The sequence below is a fragment of the Desmodus rotundus genome, chromosome 6 (genome assembly GCF_022682495.2).
Source record: "Desmodus rotundus isolate HL8 chromosome 6, HLdesRot8A.1, whole genome shotgun sequence".
In the NCBI taxonomy this organism is placed as follows: Eukaryota; Metazoa; Chordata; class Mammalia; order Chiroptera; family Phyllostomidae; genus Desmodus; species Desmodus rotundus.
In genome coordinates, this window is record NC_071392.1 from 68585648 (window position 1) to 68609674 (window position 24027).

General features: G+C 39.5%; 2 protein-coding genes across 2 annotated transcripts in view; one reads left to right on the forward strand and one right to left on the reverse strand.

The window, feature by feature from the left end:
- Positions 1-1465: 1465 nt before the first annotated feature.
- On the forward strand, positions 1466-12838 carry WNT16 (Wnt family member 16). Its single transcript, XM_024555159.3, has 4 exons — positions 1466-1864; positions 2053-2294; positions 4125-4411; positions 11232-12838. The coding sequence occupies exons 1-4, from the start codon at positions 1770-1772 to the stop codon at positions 11694-11696; spliced, it is 1089 nt and encodes a 362-aa protein (XP_024410927.1). The 5' UTR covers positions 1466-1769; the 3' UTR covers positions 11697-12838.
- A 7991-nt stretch (positions 12839-20829) lies between these two features.
- The window catches only part of FAM3C (FAM3 metabolism regulating signaling molecule C), a 50041-nt gene continuing 46843 nt past the window's right edge, over positions 20830-24027 (reverse strand). Inside the window, exons 9-10 of the mRNA XM_024555164.3 lie at positions 23503-23629; positions 20830-22907 (exon numbers count right to left, since the gene is read on the reverse strand). Coding sequence (XP_024410932.2) covers positions 22818-22907; positions 23503-23629 — 217 coding nt within the window. The 3' untranslated portion in view covers positions 20830-22817. The remainder of the gene's footprint in view (positions 22908-23502; positions 23630-24027) is intronic.

Below are 24027 nucleotides of genomic sequence, written 5' to 3' on the forward strand. Positions count from 1 at the left end.
TCATCAACTTGACTCTCTAAAAATTACAATGCGGCTTACTAGTACATGGTGTTCACTCAATAACTACTTGTTGAATAAAGGAGTGAATGGGATAGGATGAGGATCTTAGTGAGCTTTTATTGCTCTGGACTAATATAGGAGACACGCAACACATCAAATCCTTTACTTGAGAATAAAGCAAATAATAGGATCTTTTATTTGAGTAAGTCTGGGTTTTGGCATCCACTAAGCTGATCTGTGCACGTGAGAATCTACAAACGTTTCTTGGGTCCTCTGAGGAGCAGGTGATGCCTCTCGGAAACATTTCCTGTCACCAACTAGGTGAGCCAGGGCTTTCTGACACCACAGCTAAGTCAGTCCCCCTTGCCTTCAGAGCTCTCCCTGAGACTGCAGAACACTAGTCAACTAACCTTTCTAAACTGCCAGGCACCATAACATTCTGCTTCCCAACTCTCTTTGGCTCTCACAAGTACCTGGCTGGATTCCATATTCTCCTTTACAGAGGAGCTCATATTATTCTGTTTTAGATTTCTCTCCATGGCTGGTTTGTGTACTCCAGGGAAAGAATCTTGTCTTTGTAATTTCCCACAGTACTGGCCACACAGTAGGTGTTTAATAAGTATGTTTTAAAAATCTGTCTTCAGTTGTAGCCCTTGCCAAAGTCTCCATGACAGACATAATTTAGATTGGAAAGCAGGGTGAGGATGCAGCCCCCTCTATTCTAGAACTCTTCGAACAGCCCTCACTCACATGCTTTTCTGTGCTCCATCTTCTGACAGTGCTTTCAAGGATGGGGAATGTGACACAAACTGGGGAAAGGAAATCACACAACACGATGTAAATATGGTAGGTTAGGTGCTAGGCTGGAACCTTCCCTTTCGCTAAAAATGAATGCTTGCACAGATGACGATGCCTCCCGCCTGACAGCGTTTCACCCGGCCTCTCAATCTTCCTGACACGTTGAGACCTCAAGCAGGGTGTTGAAAGGTCAACTTGTTTGGTACCAACTATGACTCAAAAAGATTATTCTCCTGTGAGGTGAAGGAGAGGAAAGAAACGGGGACAGTGAGATTTTCCAGCCACTCCACCCAGAGGGTAATTAATCCAAGTGCAACTCGGGTGGGTGGAACTGAAACATCTCCCATTCCCATTCAATCCATGCTTCCACTCAGGGTTACTAGTACAGAAGCGTCCCTATCAGTCTTAGGGCTGAGTCCCTTACTCTCCCGCAGAGACCCGCTCTGGAAACAGTGAGCAGAGGATAAGTCAAGAACCCGTCGGGGTCTGGACGCTCTGGACTCGACCTGCGGACCCGGTGCCTCCCGTGGAGACCGCTCTCAGCCAATGAGATCCTGAGATCTGGGGATGATGAGTGCGGGGCAGAGTCTCGGCCAATCAGGCTCCAGGCGCGGCCAGGGCGGGGAGGAGATGGGAGGAGAGGCCCGAGGCGATGGAGACGCAGCTACATCAACAGAAGTTTCTCACCTTGGAGTGCGAGGGACTCTCCCGCATCTCCTGCCCATCTTCTCCAGCTGGGAGAGGGAGGAGAGTCTCAGGCTATTTCCTCCACCTCCTCACACTGCTCCCTACAAGCGACGGGAGGCTGCTGAGAGCCCCTACCACTGCTGGCCTTCTTTTTATGTTGTCTGCAGTGAGGAAGAGGACGAGGGACAACGTAGTGCTGGGGCACTGACCTCTGGTCTGGCGGGCCTCTGGGCTGGGAGGGCAGAAGAGGAGTGGCTGGGGCTGGGGGAATCCATGCGGGGGCCATGGACAGAGCGGCGCTCCTGGGACTGTCCCGCTTGTGCGCGCTTTGGGCAGCCCTGCTCGCGCTGTTCCCTTGCGGAGCCCAAGGAAACTGGATGTAAGTGTGGGGGCAGCGGGGGCGCACGGGGTATGTGACAAATGAGGTACCCGGCCTCAGGAACTTTAAGCTAAGAAGGGAGGTGGGTAGAGGCGGGGACCCTAGGGCGGGTGATCTAATTTGGGGAAAAAATTTGGGATTGGGGAGCCCAGTGAGCGACGTACGATAGGGGCGGCCGTGTCTTACAGGTGGTTGGGCATCGCCTCCTTTGGGGTTCCGGAGAAACTGGGCTGCGCCAACTTGCCGCTGAACAGCCGCCAGAAGGAGCTGTGCAAGAGGAAACCGTACCTGCTGCCCAGCATCCGAGAGGGCGCCCGGCTGGGCATTCAGGAGTGCAGGAGCCAGTTCAGACACGAGAGATGGAACTGCCAGGTGGCCGCCGCCGCCCCGCCGGGCACCAGCCCCCTCTTTGGCTACGAGCTGAGCAGCGGTGAGTTCCGGGACCCACGGGGCTGACGCGGGGCGGAGGACGACGACTCCTCCAATTCCAGTACATAAAGTAGTGCTTGTGTAGTCCCGTCGCTCTCTAAATTCCAAAAGAGGTCTTTTCGCGGACGAGAATTGGGAGCTACGGAAGCCAGACCCCGGGTGCAGGTGCGGTCCTGAAGAGGGTGACTCCCCACGTCCAGAGCCAGCGCTTGGAGACGTAGCTCTTCCTCCTTCCCGCTGTGCCCGGCTGAGTTGCGGGAAAACTCTGACACCCCACCCCGCCGACCCCTCGGACCCGTAGCGCCCCCCTACTCGGGCCGCCAGCTGGAGAAACATGATGTCGGCAGCAGGGAATGCTGCTGCCCCATCTGCTTTGATTTAAGCGGCTCCGCTGCTCACCCAGCCCCGGACAAGTGGCTAAACGCAGCGAAGCCCCACGTTTATTGGCTCCTCCGAGCACCAGGTACACAGAACGAGGGTGATTTTTAAGAGGGATTGTCCTGTGCAACCCAACGTGCGGCCAAGCCGGGCACGACAGCTTCCAGTGACCCTGAGTTCTGCTCTCCCCTCCTCTGCGCGCGGCGGGGGGGCGGGGAGCTGCAGAAAACAAAGTTGCACTTCCACGTGCCTGGTGACTCGCTACGGGTAAAGGAACAGAGACCCAGGGTTGTTCCAGGAATATGAGCAGATTCAAAGAATTTTAGGACCCGGGCGCTGGGAGATTCGTTGCTTTTCACATTCATTTCCGTTCCCCGTCCACCTTTGACCCTTCCCCACCGGGTCTCGACCCACACAGCCGCCAGAGCATCGCCCGGGCCCTGCTGCGTTCGGGCCGGCACACCCTTCCTAAGGAGCCCTGATCCCCTGCGGGGCGGGGGGAGGGGGGTGTGTTCTTCACAGTTGCTGAAAAGCGAAGGCATCAGCTGTTGAAAAGGTTTATTGGACAACGGGCGTGAAATTGTTTCTACTCCAATCTAAACATCTCGGAACAGAAAAAAGTCGCCTGCGGAGTCTCTTCTGGTCCATTTTATTTATGCTTTAATAAGCCTTTAGTTTTCCAAGGTTTTAGCTCAAACGCTATTGCAGGTGTGCTAAATACACATTCACTAATTTTCCATAACATGTTTTGGGTGACATTTCAATCATATTTCACTTTATTTATCTTTAAGAGTGTAAGAGGATTAACCAGTACTATATAAAATATATCATGGTTTCATGTTATTCAATAATGCCAGGACCGTTTTTCACGGTATCCTAAAAAGAGCAGTCTTTAATGTGAAACTAAATTGTAATTTATCTACTAATTGCTTTAGTGTTGGTTTAATTTTAATTTTAATTTGCTTTCTGATATGTATTGCTTATGTGAACAAAAATTGCACCCAATTTTTCAGCTTGTTTTGGAAAAACACATTTTAAATTTAAAAGCAAGTATAATCTGGACTCTTTGGGAGCATTGTATACTGTTTACGGTATCCACGCAAAAGGTTTGTTTTTTTTTAATTTGACATGTATTTATTGAGCTTTAATTGTCTATTAGGCATTGAACTAGGTATTGACATACATCTCATATTTTAGATATTTTTAGGTATGAGAACAATGATATCCAATATATGACAATCCCCTCAAGCAAGATACCTCAAAATTAATGCTGCTTTTTTAAAAGACTAGAAAAACAGGAAATCATCCTTTCTAAATATGTATTCATTAAAGCATCCACTGTAAGCAATTGAAACATTGCTTCCCTGGCAAGAGGATGAGTAGGAGGCTCTATTATAAACGTAATCAGAGAGTGATATGGCTCTTTCATTCAGCGATGCATGTTTTATTCTAGGCACCAAGGAAACGGCGTTCATTTACGCCGTGATGGCCGCGGGCCTGGTGCATTCCGTGACCAGGTCCTGCAGTGCAGGCAACATGACGGAGTGCTCCTGTGACACCACCTTGCAGAACGGTGGCTCAGCGAGTGAAGGCTGGCACTGGGGAGGCTGCTCCGATGATGTCCAGTATGGCATGTGGTTCAGCCGAAAGTTCCTAGATTTCCCCATCAGAAACACCACGGGAAAAGAAAGCAAAGTACTGTTAGCAATGAACCTTCATAACAATGAAGCTGGAAGGCAGGTACGTATAGAAAATGGGATAAAATCCAGTGCTTTTAGGTAGATAACACAAGGTTACACTTGTGCATGAATCCATTCAAGTAGTTTTAAAAAATACCTGCAGAAATATATATGCATATATGTGTATACATATTATATGATACATGTGTATGTGTTATATGTGTAACTGCATTTATATATTTTTTCTTTCATATATTATACATGTGTATGTTATATGTGTAACTGCATTTACATATTTTTTCTTTCAATTGATTTAGTTTAAGTTCTCCATCTAACATGAGTTCAATCTTATTATGGAGTGTTTGTGACTGTACACTTAGTACACACGAATTATAAAATAATAGACGTACAAGAGCCTGTTGGGTTATTTGGTTCCACCCTCTTAGCTGGTTAGTGGCAGAGCCTAAATGAAATCTATAGTATCTGCCTTCCTAATGGGACTGGATCAAAGTTCACTTCCTCAAATTTGAACTTTATTATTTTAAACGTATTTCTTAATGGGCAATGTCTCCTAGACATGTTGTCAGTTTTGTCTTTACTTTTTCTAGCAAACATTCTTGAATACGTTCGGAATAGACAATATTTAACTAATTTTTTTTTGTAAAACAAAGTCTTTTAAGGGAAATAGGTATTTTATTATAAAGCTATGTAGGTTCATTGTAAAATTGATATAGATAAATGAAATGAAGCTATAAGTGTATTAAATATATGGATATTTTAAAATATGGATAAAGATTCAGCAAGAGCAATTTCAAATAGCATAATCTAATTAATCTCTTTTATGAATTCTGGCTTTTTTATACTAAATTTTCTTATAACTGAATAATTTGTAACTTAATTTAACTCTTATATGTCTATGTTAATGAATATTGACACAGTAACATTTGATTTCTACACTGTAGTTGAATTACTTGGTAATTCATAGTGACTTTCCTAAAACACCCAAAACTTTTTTTATGAATATATATTTTCTATCTTATAATCTTTTCAGGACAGGAATATCAGTACATATTATATATCACTGTAAATACCCAGTAACCTGTGAAAGTCCCAGCGTTGTCACTACAATCTGCCACATTCTCCTGAAATAAAACAAGTTTCAGTATCTCCCAGGAATAGTTAAAGCATATGTTGCATTTGTTTTACATTTTTTGGAAAATGAATAAATGGAACTTAATCAGAATAGTTGCAAGTTTAAGCCAGTTTTCTTTACTTAAGCATTTTGGTTTAAAATACAAAAACAGAAATCTCAATAAATATATCATTATAACACATGAAATTCAAATTTGAATTTTTAATTCATTTGAATATTCAGTTAAAAGGTGCAAAATAGAAAATTAGTAAATAGCTATGTGAGCTTTTTATATTTTTGTTTAAAATTTTTTAAAATTTATTTTTAAAATTTTGTTGATATATATATATATATTTTTAGAGAAAAACAGGAAGGGTAGGTGGGTGAGGGGGAGAGAGAGACATTGATTTGTTGTTCCACATATTTACGCATTCACTGGTTGCTTCTTGTATGTGTTCTGACCAGGGATGGAACTTGCAAACTTGGTGTATTAGAACAATGCTTTAACCAACTGAGCTACCTGGACAGGGCTTGTTTAGAAATTTTAAAAGTTAATTAACATCACTAAAGTAACTTGGTTAGCACTATAATTGTGCATATGTATCTTCTCCTTAAAGTTTTACATTAAAAAATTAAATAAATTAGTTTTTGCTTTAAATATTATCCAATAAAGGAATTTTTAATTACTTCTAATATATAAATATAAAAGAGATTAATTGTAGTTAACATATGTTCTTTAAAACTCTGGAGTTAAGCAAGAAAAAAGCACAAAAATGGGTGACAATAACATATTTTTAAAATAAGAAAACAATTAAATGAATATTTATTATTAATTTAAACCTTATATCTTTTTAAATCATTCTTTAAATATTTTGTCAGAATTTTTTAAAATTTTAACCAGGAAACAAAACTCAGAAACTCATATTATGATTCTCTTGAATGAAGCCAACTCTGAACTTATGAAATGTCCTAAAGACTTCTAAAATGTATTTTATTAATAATAGTAGGCAGCTGTTTAGTTTTATCTTGTTTGAAATTTTTAATTAAATAACAGTATTTGTCTTTGTAACTATTAAGTTGGATATTAAACTATTATTTATATTCTAATTTTATTAAAAACATACAACTATTCAGTATCAATATTAATCCATTGTTGGCAAAACACCATATCATTATATTCTCTAGGTTCTTGCTATTATTCTAATTATGCAGAAAATAATTTAGTCTATGCATTTACACACATTTTATGTAAAATTTACATTTTTCTACTAAGATTTTAGATTCTTTAAAAGATTTTCTACTAAATCTTTTTTCTCACATTAGTCTAGATGGTAACTTAAAATATTAGAAAATAATACTGGGTATTTTGAGGTGTTTTATGGTTCTTTTCTCACTAAGAATTGCAATTCAAAGCACTTTCGTATTTTTCTTTCTGTTGGTGGCCAAAAATATAAAAACCACCACCACAACAACAACAAACTAACCAAGTTTCCAGCTTATTTCTAACATGGAAGAACAATCAACTCCGTTTTCGATATTGGCAAATAGAATTTTAATTTAGTGGGCATATTCTGAGCAAAGTTCAAGGTCTGCATTTAATTGAGTTGATTTTCCTAGTCTCAAAATCCCAAACTCCAAATGTCGAAAAGCGTTCAGAGAAATGTGGGTACTGGCGCTTAGTAGTGCTGTGAGCAGGACAGATGATTTTCTAACCGCTGACCTTAAATTCCCACTTGGTTTCTGACACCATTCCTAAAGTTATGACTCCAAGAATAATGTTGCTGAATGGTGATTGGCTAACAGAATGATGTGATGTCTTCCAGGGGCAGAACTTCTGGGAATAATGTGACTTGGAATATTTATGGGTATTTCTTTTGGTGTGCTTAAAATATTTCCATTCTTCCCATGTCCACCTCATAAACTTTTAAGTTTCCCTACCCCATAATTTGTTTTATGATGACTAACTCAGAAAAGTGGGAAGGGCCCAACCCCAAATTTTCATTGACCTGTTTCAAGAATATTTATAAGTATTTGAACAACACATAAGTGTTTTGCTTTTCAGCAGATTCAAATATATTTTTGGACTAAAAGGCACAAAATAGGTCAGAGGGATAGGAATTCCACATATATCATCCGATCTTATGTCACAGTTCTCGTAAAAACTTAAACAAAGTCATCTGATAGTTGACAAAATGAAATGCTCATCACAAAATGTTACACAGCAGTTTTTTGTCATTTCTGTAAAGTTTGGGTTGAGCGACACCCTGGAAAACAGTCCCTGCCTGCCGTGTTACCTAAGTCAAATTTGTGAGAGCAGTCACTCCTTAGCTCACTTCTCAAACAGTTTCTATTTTTACCTTTAAGTATTATGATTTGCCTTTCGTATTTCACTTCATTAGAAATGCATCAAACCAAAACTTAACACAAAGGAGCCCAGTAGATTAAATGTTCCCCTCTTAATTGCTCTCCCATAGTTTGAAAATATTCCACCAAAATGGGCACATCTGTTTGCAATAGTTAACAAAACATTCCTCTGTTAATATCGTTATAAACCTTAACAACTCAACTAAAGTAGAGAAAGGAATTTTCTCATAACCACATACAACTCATTCGGTTGCTATTCTCTTACTTTTCCTGTTCCCCCAAAATGACTGTGCTATCACTGTGGTTGAGAACAGCTATTTAACGTTAATTAAGAATCTTAGCTGGAAATCTCCAGAATATAGATTTTTGAAGTGTTCGTGCAATTGTATTAAATGTACTAGCATTTTTCTCTTCTACTAAAATTATCCAGCTTCATATAGAGATTTTATGTCATGTAACACCAACTTTCCTTATGTATGACAAATGTCTTAGCCACACTGTTTATTTTTCTGTAAAACCGAAATATTAAGTACATGTCTATAACTACCTACATTTCTTCCTATAAAACTAAATTAAGTAAAATAATTTATGAAAATGCACTCTGAGAGCACTAAGTTCCATAGTTTGTGTGTGTGTGTGTGTATCTGCCTTGAACTCTGCATTTCATCAAATTCTTGTAGTAGTTGTTACGCTGCTTTATTTTAATCCTTGTCTGTTCAAGTTTCTTCCTTGGATAAATCATTTAAATTGCAAGTCAAGTTATTCTTCTCCTTGAAGTTGATTTGTCTTTCTGTCCAAGAATATCTGTATGTAAGATAAAAACACTCTTTCTTTTTTATACTTATTGATAGGAACAAAAAAAGTAATAGAATTAAAAAGTAATCAAGTACAAGTTCTTTAAAATGTTAATCCTGAAAAGTTATAGTTAACTCCAGATATTTAACAGGGCTAGTTTTCTAAGGCAGGAAAATCCCTTCAAAGTTGTGATACAAATTCAGCAGATTATATCATTGAATTTGAAAGTCAGTCTCTCTTGATCTTTCAAACCTATAAAGCAGTGTGTCGCTCTTTTGGACTCCCACTGCTGATCAAATTCTCCCAATACCGTTGGCCTGCCAGCAGTGACTCTCATTTTAAGAAAGTGGTTTTTATTAATTCTTCCCAATTCAGATTACCAATAGAGGAGGAGTTAAAACTGTTTAAGTGAGTTGGACTAATTATTCCATAAGTTTTCGGTGAGCATCTACTCTGTCTGCTGCGCTTTACAAATTGGCAACACCAATTTGAACTGGTATTCGAACTGGTTCGTAAAAGAAAAAGTCAACTCTTCAGTCACGATCCTGAGCTAAGGGCAGTGTTAAATCACTAGGTGATGACTGTACGGAACGTTGATCAGATTTAAACACATAAATATACATCCTCAGATCTGGGGCTTTCTTTGGGCAATTTGTTTTGTTATTACCTAGCATTGACTGCGCCCTTTTTTTCTCTTATGTTTCAGGCACTTAAAATCTGCACAGAAGTAGGCAGATTGCATTAATTTGAATATTTCTGTGCCTAGAGACATTTTAAAAAATTTAAGGCTTTGTGAATATCAAATGCCCTATATTTAACCAAATAAGCCTGTGTGCCATACTTTATAAATTGCTTTCGTATCACTGAAAGGCACCTTTTTGCCTGTGTTAATAAGGAGTACACGTATCTACCTAACTTCTCGGGTTCGTGAATTCCCAAAGAGCATACGCATGTGTGCTGCAGTCTGTAAAGAACGTGGTTTAAATACTACTCTGTTTATTATTTTAAACACCAGTAAGAAGTATCAAATAGTGCATAAATCAATACCATATGTTCTCATTCAAGTTACAAATATTATAAACTGTTTGAAATATTCCGTCTAATTAGATGTTCAGGAACCTTGGTTAATTTGTTAGGAAATGTAACATCCCACAAACATGTCAATGTCATGTTTGGTACAAAAGAAATAGCGAAGTCTAAAGCCCTGTCATGTTATCGGTTTGATAAGAACTGTAAGTGGAATTTGAGCTGTGAGGTTTCTTCTTTATTTGGTGAGATTACACACACAATTTCCTAGTTATTGAATGGAGAGATCAATTTTTCACTTTACCCAGCATGTTGACAGACGTCAACTCCACAGCTAGCCCTGACGATTTATTAATCTGCTCTGCCATCCTCTGGAGGTTGCAGGAAGCTATGCTGACTAGCTTGGTATGCAAGAGATTTAGAGCCCTAAAACTTTTTAAATCTCTTTATTGTTTTTGCACTGTTCACCCTATTTGAAATTTATCTCCATTTTTACTATACCTTCTTCAGAGAAAGGGGGCATTCATTTAGACCTTCATGTGTGCCAGGCAGTGGGCTCTTACAGATATTTGTAATCGCATTTAATTTCTCAGTCTACATAAACTAAACTCGGCACACAGAACTAAAAAAATACATAGATATTAACCCCTTTTTCTATGTTAGAATGGTGTTACTGATCCATCGAGAACAGGACATATGTTTTGAATTAATTTTCCAGAGGAAAGGAAGGATTTTGTGGAAAATCACACTCTCCAGCCCCTTTTTCTTTTCATCCAACTTAAGCTGATTAGTCAGGGTTTCTCATGGGATCTGTGACCAGGGCAGAGCATCTGCCCCAATCTCCATGAGTGTAACTGACTACTGCAGTGGTCAGACCTGAGAACTCAGTTCAGTCAGCAGGTCTCACCCCTTGGAGAGCATCAGAATCATCTGAGCAGCTTTGTAGAAATACCATTACCGACCCCCCACATCGACCAATTAAATCAGAATCTCAGTGGTTTGAGCACTTGGTTATTTGTGAGTTTCCCCGGATGTTTCCATGCACTATGCGAGCTAAGGATGACTCCTCTATCAGTGCTTCTCAAATTCTAATGTGCATATCCGAGTCCCCCGAGGATCTGATTAAGATGCAGGCTCTGATTCTGAAAGTGTGCATTTTCACGAGTGATGCTGGCATTGCTGGTCCCTGAACCACACTCTGAGTGGCCAGGTGCTTAAATGGCATCAGGAAATGGAGATATGCATGAACATCCCCCAACACCAAACATTAAACGAGAGATTAGAAATAAAATAGCTTTGCTTTGTTATCTCAGACAATCTGTAATAACAGTACTAGCCTGGTCTACTACCTTAAATTTGACTCGGAAAGTTTTGCTGTACAGGGTCAAGAGAAGGACACAACGTTTGAACCCTAAGCAATCTGAAAGACCCTTTATATTCAAACCCATCATTTTTATACAGGAGGGAACAGACCTAGAAAGTTAAGTGATGAGGTTAGTTTGCTTCTGTTGTTGAGTAAAAACGCTGTACGAGTGGTATTTAACACCATTCCTGTTGGTTTCAGGCTGTGGCTAAGCTGATGTCAGTAGACTGCCGCTGTCATGGAGTTTCCGGCTCCTGTGCTGTAAAAACATGCTGGAAAACCATGTCTTCTTTTGAAAAGATTGGACATTTGTTGAAAGATAAATATGAAAACAGCATTCAAGTCTCAGACAAACTAAAGAGGAAAATGCGCAGGAGAGACAAAGACCAGAGGAAAGTACCGATCCACAAGGATGACCTGCTCTACGTTAACAAGTCTCCCAACTACTGTGTGGAGGATAAGAAATTAGGGATCCCAGGGACACAAGGCAGAGAATGCAACCGTACATCCGAGGGTGCGGACGGCTGCAACCTCCTCTGCTGCGGCCGAGGCTACAACACCCACGTGGTCAGACACGTGGAGAGGTGTGAGTGCAAGTTCATCTGGTGCTGCTATGTTCGCTGCAGGAGGTGTGAAAGCATGACTGATGTCCACACTTGCAAGTAAGGAGTCCACTCCACCCAGCCTTGGACGACACTCCTCAGTGACAACAGCAGAGTGCCTCTGTGCAGGGCTGGTGAAGCCCGCTGGCCTCAGAATCCCCAAATCCTTGACCCTGCTCAGAGTTCCCTTTACCTGGTCGATGTCCAGTCAATCACACACTGAGCATGTGCACTTGGAGGGATTCTGCAAGGTTTAGGTTCATATTTGGGTGATCTGGAAAATATATATTGACATACAAGGAATTTGGCTCCTAAGCAACAAAAAAACGGAAAGAACCCTCATGCAGAAAGACCTGGTAGGTCCTCAAGATAAGATCCTTGACTATGGCACTCAGTTATGGAACTCAGTGGTGGTGGGTGAATATCAGTAACTTTTAAAAGACACCTCTTACAGCAGCAGGGAGCAGTACACATGAATCTCATTTATTCTCTCAGTACTTTAGATGGAGAAATTATATTAAGTATTTGTGCATAGAAACAGATGTTGAAAAGTTAACAGAAATGGTGGGTACTTACTTACCCTTTCATGCATTTCAAAAGGAAGGCAATTAAAATGAATTTTCACAAGTGATATAATATTCCTAAAAAGTGTTTGTTAGAGGTATTTAGTGACAAAAGGTAAGAATCAAGATGTAAAAAAAGTAAAATGTGTAATTTGGATTTAAGTGGCTTTTAAGGAGGACAGTTTCTAGAAAAGTCTCAAGAAGGTATACGATAGTAACCTTTGATCTTTGCCTTCATATTTTAATTGTAGACCAGTTTCCACTATTAAAAACCCAACTCCGAATTACTGTGTGAGGAAGGGCTCCTGAAAGCATGTGGGAAAATCAGAGGTAAAGGACTTGCATCCATGATAAGGAAAAGCACCCATTAAAAGTGTAAAAACAGTATTTTGTATAGTATTTCACTTTAAAAAGTTTTATATTTTGTAAATACACTTCTTAAGTTATGATATATATTAAACCTTAAGACATTTATTGCCAAAACTGAAAAGCTAAGGCAATAAAATTATCTCAGAAATAATATTAGCTTCTGTTTCTTTTCATACTATCAACTGACCTTTTTTTATATATTGAAAAAGAAGTTATTGAGCAGTTAGTTATATGGATGTGTATTTCTTGCCAAAATGACAGTTTTATAAGTGTTATAGATTAAAATATGCCACAAAATATTGAGGATTGTGTTATTTCAGCAGTCAGATTAGTTGAACTCTGTTTTTAATTAGTCAATGTTTAACTTGTAGAATTATTATAATAAATTATATAAAAAGTGTAAAAGTCTTAACTGGAAAAAAAGAATCTAAATCAGAATAATGATCAATTTGTGGATTTGATTTCCTGGATATTTATTTTATTGTATGTAATGCTGCTTTTCCGTGTGAATGTCGAATGGCGTTTCTTGGTTTGGCATTCATGCATGTATATTCGTCATATTTTACAAGGTTCCTAGTATAAGTTACAGGGCTATATTTAAGGTTGTATTTTAATGTAAATGCTTAGTTTTTTATGAATTGTTAAATATTTCAATATTATATAAAAATAGATTTCTAAGTTCAGAATGGACAAAGAAATAATATTCTTTTCTTAAAATAATAAGCTAAAGAAATGTTTTCCTGTCCCCCAGGTCTCATTCTATTTCCTTTCAATCCCATTCCACAAGGTAGAACAATAAGTTACGAAAAAGAGCAAATACATGGAAAATGTCTCAGGTCTAATATTAAAGTCAAGGCTAAACTTTTAAATGTGACTCTTAAAGTTTAACAAAATTATTATTTATTGAATGAGATACTCAGAAATGACAAATGAACAAATACAATGCTTATTTTAAAAAGTGGTTTACCATTGTTTGGCATCCACTGATTAGAATAACCTTAAACATAGACATTTATTCTCATGCCTTTTTTTGCAAAGCAAATCTATTTTTCCACATGGAAAATGCTCACTTTTTTAAAAAAATGAATACTGTAGTTCCCATTAATGACCAATTTTTTCTATTAGTTGGAAAACTTTTCATAATTACCTTACCAACCAATTGTGAGAATCAGGCAGCCTCTAATTCACAAATACCTGATACTATGTGTTCATTGCTGGGCAGGAACTCCTAACTCCCAAGCTATGTCGTTTGGGCTCTCCTTTTCCTTTTCCTCCCTGGCATCACCATGGAAGCTATCCGTGAATCTCTTACCTGTTTCACTGACAAAAAATCTGGCTTAAGCTCGTTTCCTTCCCATTCTGCATCATGGGGATAACACCACTGAGTTCTAGAGTACAAATCCGGGGCCCCAATGCGTTCTTATCCACTCTAGGCTATTTTGCCTGCATAGTTCAGGTCTCTTTATGTTGCAAGTAACAGAAAATGCAACCCAGACTGACAAACATTAAAGGAAATGTATTGGCTTAGTAACTGAAAAGTCCAGAGCTCTGCCCGGTTAAAGCGAAGCTTGATCTTCTGTGGTGTCATCTTCTACATCAGGCTGAAGGGTGTCTGTCACCCCCCACCCCTCCAAACCCAGCAGCTCCATGGTCTCTGTTTTTGTTTTTGCTTTTGATCATCATGACTGCCACACTTCCAGACCTTATATCCTTCTACCACTCATTCAGCAGCAACAGGGGTTCCGTTCTTTGGAAAGAGGGAAGGTCTTTTTGGGGGGACTGCTCATACAGGAGAGAGGAAAAATTCATTTCTCAAGAATGCCTAGCAAAGGTCATCATTGGCCCTGATTGGTTAGTGTGCCCATCCCTGAGCCAATCACAAAGGCCATTGGTTGTTGGCATTGGGTGATACACTAATTTGATGCATGCAGGGGGACTGGCAGTGTGGTTTATTCCAACTAAACCTACATAGTTTGCGGATAGGAAAGCAGTGAGTCCGCAGAGAAAAATTAGGGTGTTATTTTACTGTGAACGGGTGTCTCTATACTGGGCAGCACAGTTATTAGGTGTCCACAGCTCTAGTGATGTGCTTAGGAAACAGCTTCCTATGGTATCATAAGGGTCAGGCTCACAGCTAGAAAAAGCACTGTGGGTACAAAGTCCTTTGGTTTGTTTAAATGCCCTTTATGGTGTTAAAAGGGGAGAGGAGGTAGTCTAGTGTATTAATTTTCAACTTAGAAGTCCAATGTTTTTGTAAATTTAGAACTAAGAGAAGCAACGATCAGAGCCACTGATGACTCTTGAAATGAAATCAAGGCAAACATACAAGTGGCATTATCTGCAGTCTCTGGGTGAGGAAGTTGGCTAATTGAAGCATTTCGCTGATAGTAGTACTTTATAAAACATTAAAAACTCTTAAATTTGTTTAAATATAAACAACTGCATTATTTCTTTATGATCTAGATCGACAGTTATGTTGTTTTTGTTTTTAAGGAAATGATGATAGTTATAGTAAGAATAACAATGGATTTTTATTACATAATTTAGATCCTGTGACTATTTTGCAGCTTTTGTAACCATGTGCTATTCACAGTGAAGATTTTAGAAACACACTTTAATTTTCTGAAGAACTGTCAGTACTCATATGTTTGGTTTTACTCAGCTTAAAATGTGGAACCAGAAAAGCTTTCCATCAAAATATTTATTTATAGGCAATGTGGTGAGCTGCTGGTCCTGTTGCATCACCTCCCAGAGGCCGTCAAAGATTGAAGAATTAAACCGACCATTTGGAGCCGGTTAGTTATTTATCCAGAACACTGTAATCCACTTAGCTGACTTGAGGGAAGAAAAATTGAAATCACATCTCCAGGAACCATGAATAGTCTTTAAGACAAGCCTTTCTTAAGGAAAGTTGGCTAAGATGCCCTGATTAAAAAAAAAATAGTTTCACTCTAGACCAGATGTGATAAGTCACAACATTTCTTGGAGCAGCATGATGTGGTAAGCCGAGAATGATAAATGTGTGTGGCACAGCATGAAAGGGGACACAGGGGCACCCGAAGGACTCATTTCCTTTGAAAAAGAAAACCGTGTTAGTAAACACTCAGGTAGCACTTACTATTCACGAGGGATTGTTCTAATTACGCATACGTAAAGACATTTGATCCTCACAATAACCTCTCAAAGTAGGTACCATTACTGGGGTCCACATTCCATCCATGAGGAAACAGACACAGGATCTGTGAGTTAGGCAGCTAGCCCAGCGTTTCACAGAATGGACTGGCTGCAGGGTCTGCGCCCTTGACCATCCTATCATTACTGTGCCTCTTGCGCACAGGATAGTCAGCACACTGCGTTTGCAGTGTATCATTTAGAGAGCTTGAAGGATTTGTGAGTGTAATGAAAATTGCAGGATGTTCCTTTATGGTTTGGTTTTATAAACTTGGCTGAGGAGCGGGAGTAAAGTGATGGGAGAATGGAGATCTTAGAAATATAATTAAAATGCACTGGCCCTTGATTTCTAAGCTCAAAGTTATTTCAACTGCCTGCTATTTTAGATCCCAGTGCAACTCACAGTTGGATTCTACAAGAGCCTAACAATCATTCTAAAAGGAAATGACTAGGGGTATAGATCAAGCTAATTTAATGTGACATTAAATAAATACTTACATCCTTTTTATTGTTGTGCTTACAGCCAATTGTTACATAAGGTGTTATTTTTAATAGATGGGTGAAATTTACCATTGGTAATGGTTTACATTCCCATCCAAAGAAAAACCACTAGAGATGGTTTGCACGATTAAAAACTGAAAGGAAGTCATGCTAGAAAAAGCAGCCTCTCCCACTGGTTGTAAAGGGAGAATAATAATGAATGTGGACCAAGTCAACACAAACTGAAGTTTTACATGTGACTTTTTAATTTTCAGAATAAGTGAAAGCATCTGATTTGTGGAGAGTTGGAAAAGCAGAAAGAGGCTGCCTCTTTCCCTCTATCCCACTGCCAATCTGACCTCTCAGGGCTTCATCTCTGTGGAGGCCAACGGCCTTCCCTTCTACACATTAGTAACAACCAGACGCGGGCCATGTTTACCCAAAGAAAAGGAAAGGTGGCCCCTGCGGCTCCCAACTACTCTTCGATTGACAAGGAATCTCAGCAAATTGAACTCTATACATTCGCACATACCTCAGACTTGTCATGAACCAAGGAAAGGTGCAGGACACAAAGCATAAGTCAGTCATTCCTACTGACTATGTACTTCTAATATATAGTCCCTACTTTTAAAATAAGCTCTTTAAATGTTTGTCAGTTGTATTTTTTCACAGCTTTGAGATGTAATTAATGTATAACATTGCATAAATTTCAAGTCCTATTCGTTGCACTTGTTTCATCTCAAACTCCCTGCAGACAACGAATACTTCACAAGGCTCTCTGTGCAAGGTGAGAAATAGCATATGATACAATAGCAAGGTGGGAAAACTTAAAAAATGAGTGTGATCAATCCTCCTTAACATGCCCCCCCATTTAATAGGTGCAGACTAAATAATTTTACACATTGAAAAACAAACTTTCACTATTCAGAATGAGGAAGTCCTTCCTCTGCTGGATTGGACTCCTTTACTTCCCCCCACAAATGTCCAATTTATTATTTCTTGAAAAACTACAGTTTAAAATTTGTTGACCATAGGCATGACAATCTCAAAATTTCAATCGCCACAACTCCTGTAACTGTGCCAATGTCCCACACACCCAGAGCTGTGGAATTATAAGGAATCTGCTCCAACAGAGTATTTCTATAGTAGAATTTTAGTACCCCCTTGCAAGGTGTTAACAGGTCCACAAAAATTGGCTTTCAACCTCTTTCCCGAGTTGTTTCAGATTCCTGTAGCAGTCAAGGTAGAAACTCATTTACTGATCTTAAACCTCAGGTCCTCTCCCTGAAGGACAGCAGGAAGTTATTGGGGGGCTGCCTGAGCCCCCCTTGGTAAGGGACACACAGGACTTAAGGCCCAGTGCCTCTCCTCACACCCAAGGAAATTCTCACCTGTGACCTTCAAGCACAACTCTCAGGGACTACCTGCTGCCTTCTCCACCAACTGAACCTGTTTTGAACTACAGTGCTCAGCACTGTTTGCTTTTAAATCTCCCCAATGTTCAGAGCTTGCACTTGCAAGACATTCTCCTTTAAGTTCATTTCTGCTCTTGTCAAACAAAGCACACAGTTCTTCTCTAATGAGGCTTCCCATCCAGAGGGGTATACACAAGTCAGTTTCCAAACTGGCCATTTTATTCCACTGGTGACACAGAAGGCTCAGACTTGGCAGGGAATTCACTGGCCCCAGTTTTGAGCTTATGAGCTCGTTCATCTGATGTCACATCCAAGCAGTAGTGACAGCACAGTGGACAAGCAGAACTGCATTCGAATGCATGATTCATTGCTGAAAATGTGCTTGGAAGTCAAATGTATAAATTTCAAATAACAGACTTACTGTTGTGTTGATCCTAAAAAGCAAAAAAATTTCAAATTTTCCATTTAGGATTCCTCTCTTGCCCAGGCGGCCTTGGGTAAGAACCGTCACAGGCCCTCAATGCAAGAAGCAAATGCTAGTGCGCAAGGGTGCTCAGTCTCCGCATCTCCTTTGACCTGATGGCTATGCCACCAGTCCCTGAGCAGGAGTTGGGTGGGTAGTTAGATCATTAAGTGCAGGAATCAAGGTCTGTCATTCTGTGCTCCCCCAGACTGGGGCTTCAGCAGAGTTTTCCCCTATGAGGATCTTCAACTGGGGTGGCCACAGGAAGAAACCAGAAAACACTGCCTGCTGTATGACCATGTGATCATTTGAAATGTTAGCTGCCTGGAGATACACAAACACTTGAATTCTGCATGTGAAAGGTAGTTTGTGGTCAGTGTGCAGTGAGTGGAAGGGTGGGTAGTATATACTCTACGGCTTGGAGGTCAAGGGGAACCTCAGGTGAGTGAGCTGCATTTTCTATAACCTTAGTGCTGGAGTTATTAATGGTCCCTTTGGGCTGCTCTAACAAAACACTGTAGACTCAGTGCCTTGTAAACATCACAAGTTTATTTTTCAGTTTTGGAGACTGGGAAGCTCAAGATCAAGCTGTCAGCAGATTTGGTGTCTGGTAAGGGCCTGCTTCCTGGTTCACAGACAGCAATCTTCTCGCTTTGTCCTCACATGGCGGAAGGGCCCAGAGAGCTCTCAGGTCTGGTTTATAAGGGCAATAAATTCACTAGTGAGGGCTCCACCCTCATGACCGCATCACCTCTCAGAGGCCCTAGTACCTAACACCATCACATCGGGGGTTAGGTCTCAACATACGGATTTCTGGGGGAACACAGCCCTTCAGACCACAACACCTGCTACGATGGGATTGGAAAGCTAGAGAGGCTGACTTTTCTCTTGGGCTAAACATTCCTGGTCTACGAGAGCCATAGTTAACGGTAACAGAAATACAAGCAGTTGCATTTAATGAGTAGTCCCTGCCAGGCACTTTGGTCACCACGCAGTCTCATTCCTCTTTTACAGGTGAGGATAGCGACTTCCTCAAGGTCCTCATGTGTGACGGTGGAACAGTCACACTCAGGCAGGTCTGTACTCTTCACCAGTATGCTGCAGTGTCTCATTCCATAATTCTCGCCTCTTTCAAATTTTAGGCACATTTTTCTCTGGCTATCAAGTGAAACAAATATGGTGTGATTATGTGGAGCATTAGGAGCTTGCAGGTTCACAAATCAATTTTTCCTAATAAAAGACAGTATCTTCTAGCAGTTGAGCCTCAGCTCATTCTTTCAATATGCACTGCACTCCAGTGGTAGGCATAATGTACGCAGAGTTGAACAGCGGGTTCAGTAACAGCAGCAAGTGGTACCCCTGAACTCTCTATGCTGGGGTTGGGGGGGATTGTCTTCCCTGTGTTAAGATTGCTTATAACCTGCCTGTGGAACAAACTGAAGAGAAACGCCTCTCCTGTCTGTGACAGAAAGGCTGGCCATCCCTTTCTCTTTCTGAGCACTCTGAGCACTCCTGGAAGAGACATCCTAGTGTGGGAACCGATTCCTGAATGTAGCTGCCCTCCAGTGGTCTGGCCCTCACCAGACAGGCAGAAGGTTCTGACTCCTGCCTGGATGGGCTCTCACCATGCTGCCTACACTACCCTCTGCTGCTCCCTCCAGGCTGGCGAGCAACTGACTGACATCGCACCCACCAGGCCTGTCTGCTTTTCACACTATCACACCCTTGATTTGCTGGAACTCAAAAAGGGGAGGGTGGATGAGGCGGTAAGTCGTAGGAGAAGACGAGGCCTACTTAGATCGAGGGAGCTTTGAGGAAAATGGAGATTAATTAGCCACTGGCATGTAACAATGAAAATCTAAGTATATCACAGAAAAGTCATTGTGGGAAAAGCCAGCAAAATTCCTCTTCTTAGGAATGTGTAGAAAAGGTGCAATCAGGCCCTTTATTCCACAACCCAGTTTCCATGCACTGACTGATGTCCAAGGCCGAGTCAAAGAGGTTACGTGGCAAACCTTTTCCCTGATGAACACAAGCAAGTTTTCCTTTTCCTGTTTTTAAGTGTTCAAAATACATTTCTGTTTTAACTGCTGTACTAATTAAATACAGGAATTTCTCATTCTTTCATTTACAAATGGGGAGTGCTGCCCTGGCCGGTGGGTTTGGAGTGTCATCCTGCACAGTGAAAGGCTGTGGGTTCGATCCCCGATCTGGGCATGCACGGGAGGCAACCAGCCGACTGGTGTTTCTCTCTGTGTCCCTCTCCTTCCCTCTCCCTCTAAAATCAATACACATATCCTCCAGGGAGAATTAAAAAATAAAAATAAAAAATAAATAAAGATAGGGAGTGTTAAACAAGCTGAATATAACTATCATCTTTTTGGGGTGTCCAATTATTTATGATTTGTCTAAACTGTTAGTGTATAAAGTGCAATAAAGGCTGAATGCATTGAGCTTCATCTGACATGAAGCTGTAAAATATTAGCTGATTCATTTAAAAATAAATACAACAAAATATAGGAAGAACAATGATGAATTTTGCTGTGAACAAATTAAAGTCAGGAATATAAAGACTGGCTCAATTTTTCTTTAATTTCCCAAATTATCACTTACTGTCCTATGTCTTTGTTCAGCATTAGTAGACATAACACCCTTGCTCTGGGAAAGTATCTATGATTACAAATAAAAATAATATGCACCCATAGGTCCTTAAACACAGTTTCAAATACCAGAGTGTCCATGCCAAATTTCTGGTTTTAATAAAGAAAATTCTTAACATTAAATAAACATTGTTTCATGTATAATGCTGATTTTTAAAAGGCATCTGAAAATGTAGTAAAATTATTGCTTCCAAAGTTAATCTGGCACAGTCTATTCAATAGAGAATTGAAACAAAAGCAAAATGCACCGAAGCGATTACATAACCAATCCCAGTCCCTTCTTTCAACATTTTATACACCCTTACAAAGCTATGTATCATTCTGTAATTTTTATCTTGAAAGGGATGTCCTGCTACCTAGATAATTAAATTCTATACATGTTAAGATATATCCTGAGGATATTAGTGTGTTTTAAACACAGGAATGAAGTACATTTTACACATTAAGCAATACAATAAATACTTGGCAAACCTTAATGTGAAGTCCCACAGGCATATTATTCTGCTAGATAGTACAAAAAATTCACAATGGAACACTGAAAGTATCTATTTTCATTATTTTCTTTTAAAAAATGCAACATTTATTTCACAATCTCCGGAACTGTAAAACACTTTATAATTTACAGAATTAAGGGAAGTATTTTAAACATCAAGATACACATGCTGAAGGTGATTTAGCATGTAAGCACCAAAATCTGAAGTGTACAAAAATTGTTGAACTTGTAAGATGCATTTATTCATGAATTACACTCAGCTTCAGGGGGAAAAAAGTACCGCAAACCTCATTAGTATTTAAGAAATATCTGAATAGCTTCCAACTTGGTTTACAGCAAAATTAAAAATACTGCTTTTAGTTTGTTTTATACAAGTCATTTGAAATTCAGATTCAATTTTAAGCACTGCCTTTTAACATGAACGGCAGTTTGAACATTAAGTCTGTTTATGTTCCAGTTTAAGATACTTCTTACACAATAAGTATTTAATGGCCTAAAAAAATAAAAAACTTGAGTCAATTAGTGAACATACGAAGTTAACAAAAACATTAGGTCTCTATAGTTTTATCTATAATTGGGTATAAAGTCATTCTTGTATCAAATAAAATTATTTTGTAAATGTTATCAGTCTATTCAGTAAGTAGGTTTTTTTCTCAGCATGTCACTAAATTTATCTTCTGGCAAAAACTGCTATTATGAAGTTAAATGAAATAAATGCAAAATTAATTTCTTGGTTTATAAACCACAATTGTTGTGATATTAAAGCATGCCGCTTCCTAAACCACTTTGTTGATGCCGATAATGATTAAATAAGGAAAATACATGCCAGCATTGCTCTCCACCGACATGGCTCGGGGTGGGGGGACTTGGCTGGGTCCCCCAGTTCTGTGGAGCTGCCACCTCCACCCTCTCTCTCTAAACAGCTTACCCAAAATCAAGTTATTCACATTGCCAAGACAAAATCCAGCAAGTTGTAGTCCGGAAAGCCACCTGCATTTATATATTTACTTTTTACTGTGTACATTAAAAAAAGAATTTATTGTGCTTTTCACATGTCTGCTACAAGTTTCCCCATCATTTTATTTCTAGCTTTCTTGGGGAGGGAAAGTCTACTATGAGAGGTACAGCAAGAGGGCCAGACTGAAAGTAACCCGCACACACGACCAGCCCAGCGTCTTTGTGATTTACAAGGTGCTGCCATCAAACAAAGTCTCCCTCAAATCCATATGATCCACGACAGAGTTTCACAGCAACCAGGATAGGTATCAATATATTTTTCACAATCTGTTCAGTTATTGATCGAGTATGCTTTCAGAATTAAAAGATGTCATGTTCATAGCAGTCTAAACATTGTACTATTTGAGAAGTCTGCTTAGAAATGGTACAGTGATTCACTCATTATGACGACTATTTACAAAGGTATCTATTTACGTTAGCAATAAATAATCCGATATCAAAAGAGAATGCTCATGCACACACGAGATGGCTGCATGCTCCTAGAACATGTACGCGTGGTTTCTCCGTCGTAGCTCTCTCGGTAAGAGAGCGCTCGTCCTTGAGTTTTCTCCACATTAGTCCTGCTTCTGGGGGACGCATCCCTCCATCTCTACCACCTCAGGCCAGCCTTCGTATTTGTTCGTGTCCTTATTGTTCTTTATGTGCTGTGGGAACACAGTCATGGTATACAGTTTAAAAACCTCTGGGGATTGCTTATCTGTAATAACACACTTTAGTGCACTCGTTTCAGTAACACTCATGTCAACAAGGAGTCTGTGTAAATTATTGTTCAGGATATTAAATGCGCAACCCCTGAGCCTGGTGCCAGACCTTCAAATAACAGCCAGAAGAACTAAATATTGCAGATGTTTTTTTAAAGGATCATTTGTTAGCCAAAAAGTAAAGTTTATATTCTATTAAGTTCTAAAGTATTTCCAAACTTAATTGATTATTAATATCAAAAGCTCAATTAAAATTGTGATTAACCAATGCTTCCTAAAAGGCTGAAGGTAAAAGTAGTCATATGCCAATGCGCTATCATGTCGGAAAAAACATTCCCACCTAGAACTTGAATTTTTAAATTTTGAAATTAAACAGTGCCATGGTTATTTCAAATAATTCATTACCAAGAACTTACAAAAACAATTGAACATATTAAATGTCTGCTCTAAGTTTCAAATAACTGGGATTAGAATATGTACTGTACACTTCTACACAATTTGCTTTTGTCCATTAATGATGAAAATCTACGACACTTACTTGTTCAAAAGGGCTTTTTGTTTTAATGCCTTTCCCACCACAGAAGACCCAGTTGTCTCTAAAACCAAGACTGGTAATAGACGTGCTCCCCAGTTCAGCAATGAGCCTCCGCGCCTCATCATTGAGTCTCAGAGAAAAAGAACAGACGATAAACATGGCATACTCACGTTATCTAAGTGACCTAGACTCAGCTAGGATATTTAACACATGACGTGAGATAAAATGAGGAAATGTAAGCTAAATAAGAGAACATAAAAAAGAATAAAGACATTTTTTAGAGTAACAGTCCTATTTGAAGTTTTTTTTTTAATTTAAGTATAGTTGGTATATGATATTATATATTAATTTCAGGTGTACAATATAGCAATTCAACATTTTTATACTTTACATTGAGATCACCCCCATTAATTCCTACTATTTGAATTCTTTAGTGACAAAAGACATGACATCTAGCAATTAACTTTATTTCATTAAGTAGTACCTTTTAGGTATCTCTATATCATAATAAAAATTAACTTTTATCTA

Excerpts from the sequence above, each read along its gene's own strand:
- WNT16 (XM_024555159.3), top strand. The coding sequence starts at position 1,770 with ATGGACAGAGCGGCGCTCCTGGGACTGTCCCGCTTGTGCGCGCTTTGG. Across the intron at positions 1,865-2,052 it reads GGAGCCCAAGGAAACTGGAT|GTGGTTGGGCATCGCCTCCT; the intron begins GTAAGTGTGGGG and ends CGTGTCTTACAG. Across the intron at positions 2,295-4,124 it reads TGGCTACGAGCTGAGCAGCG|GCACCAAGGAAACGGCGTTC; the intron begins GTGAGTTCCGGG and ends GTTTTATTCTAG.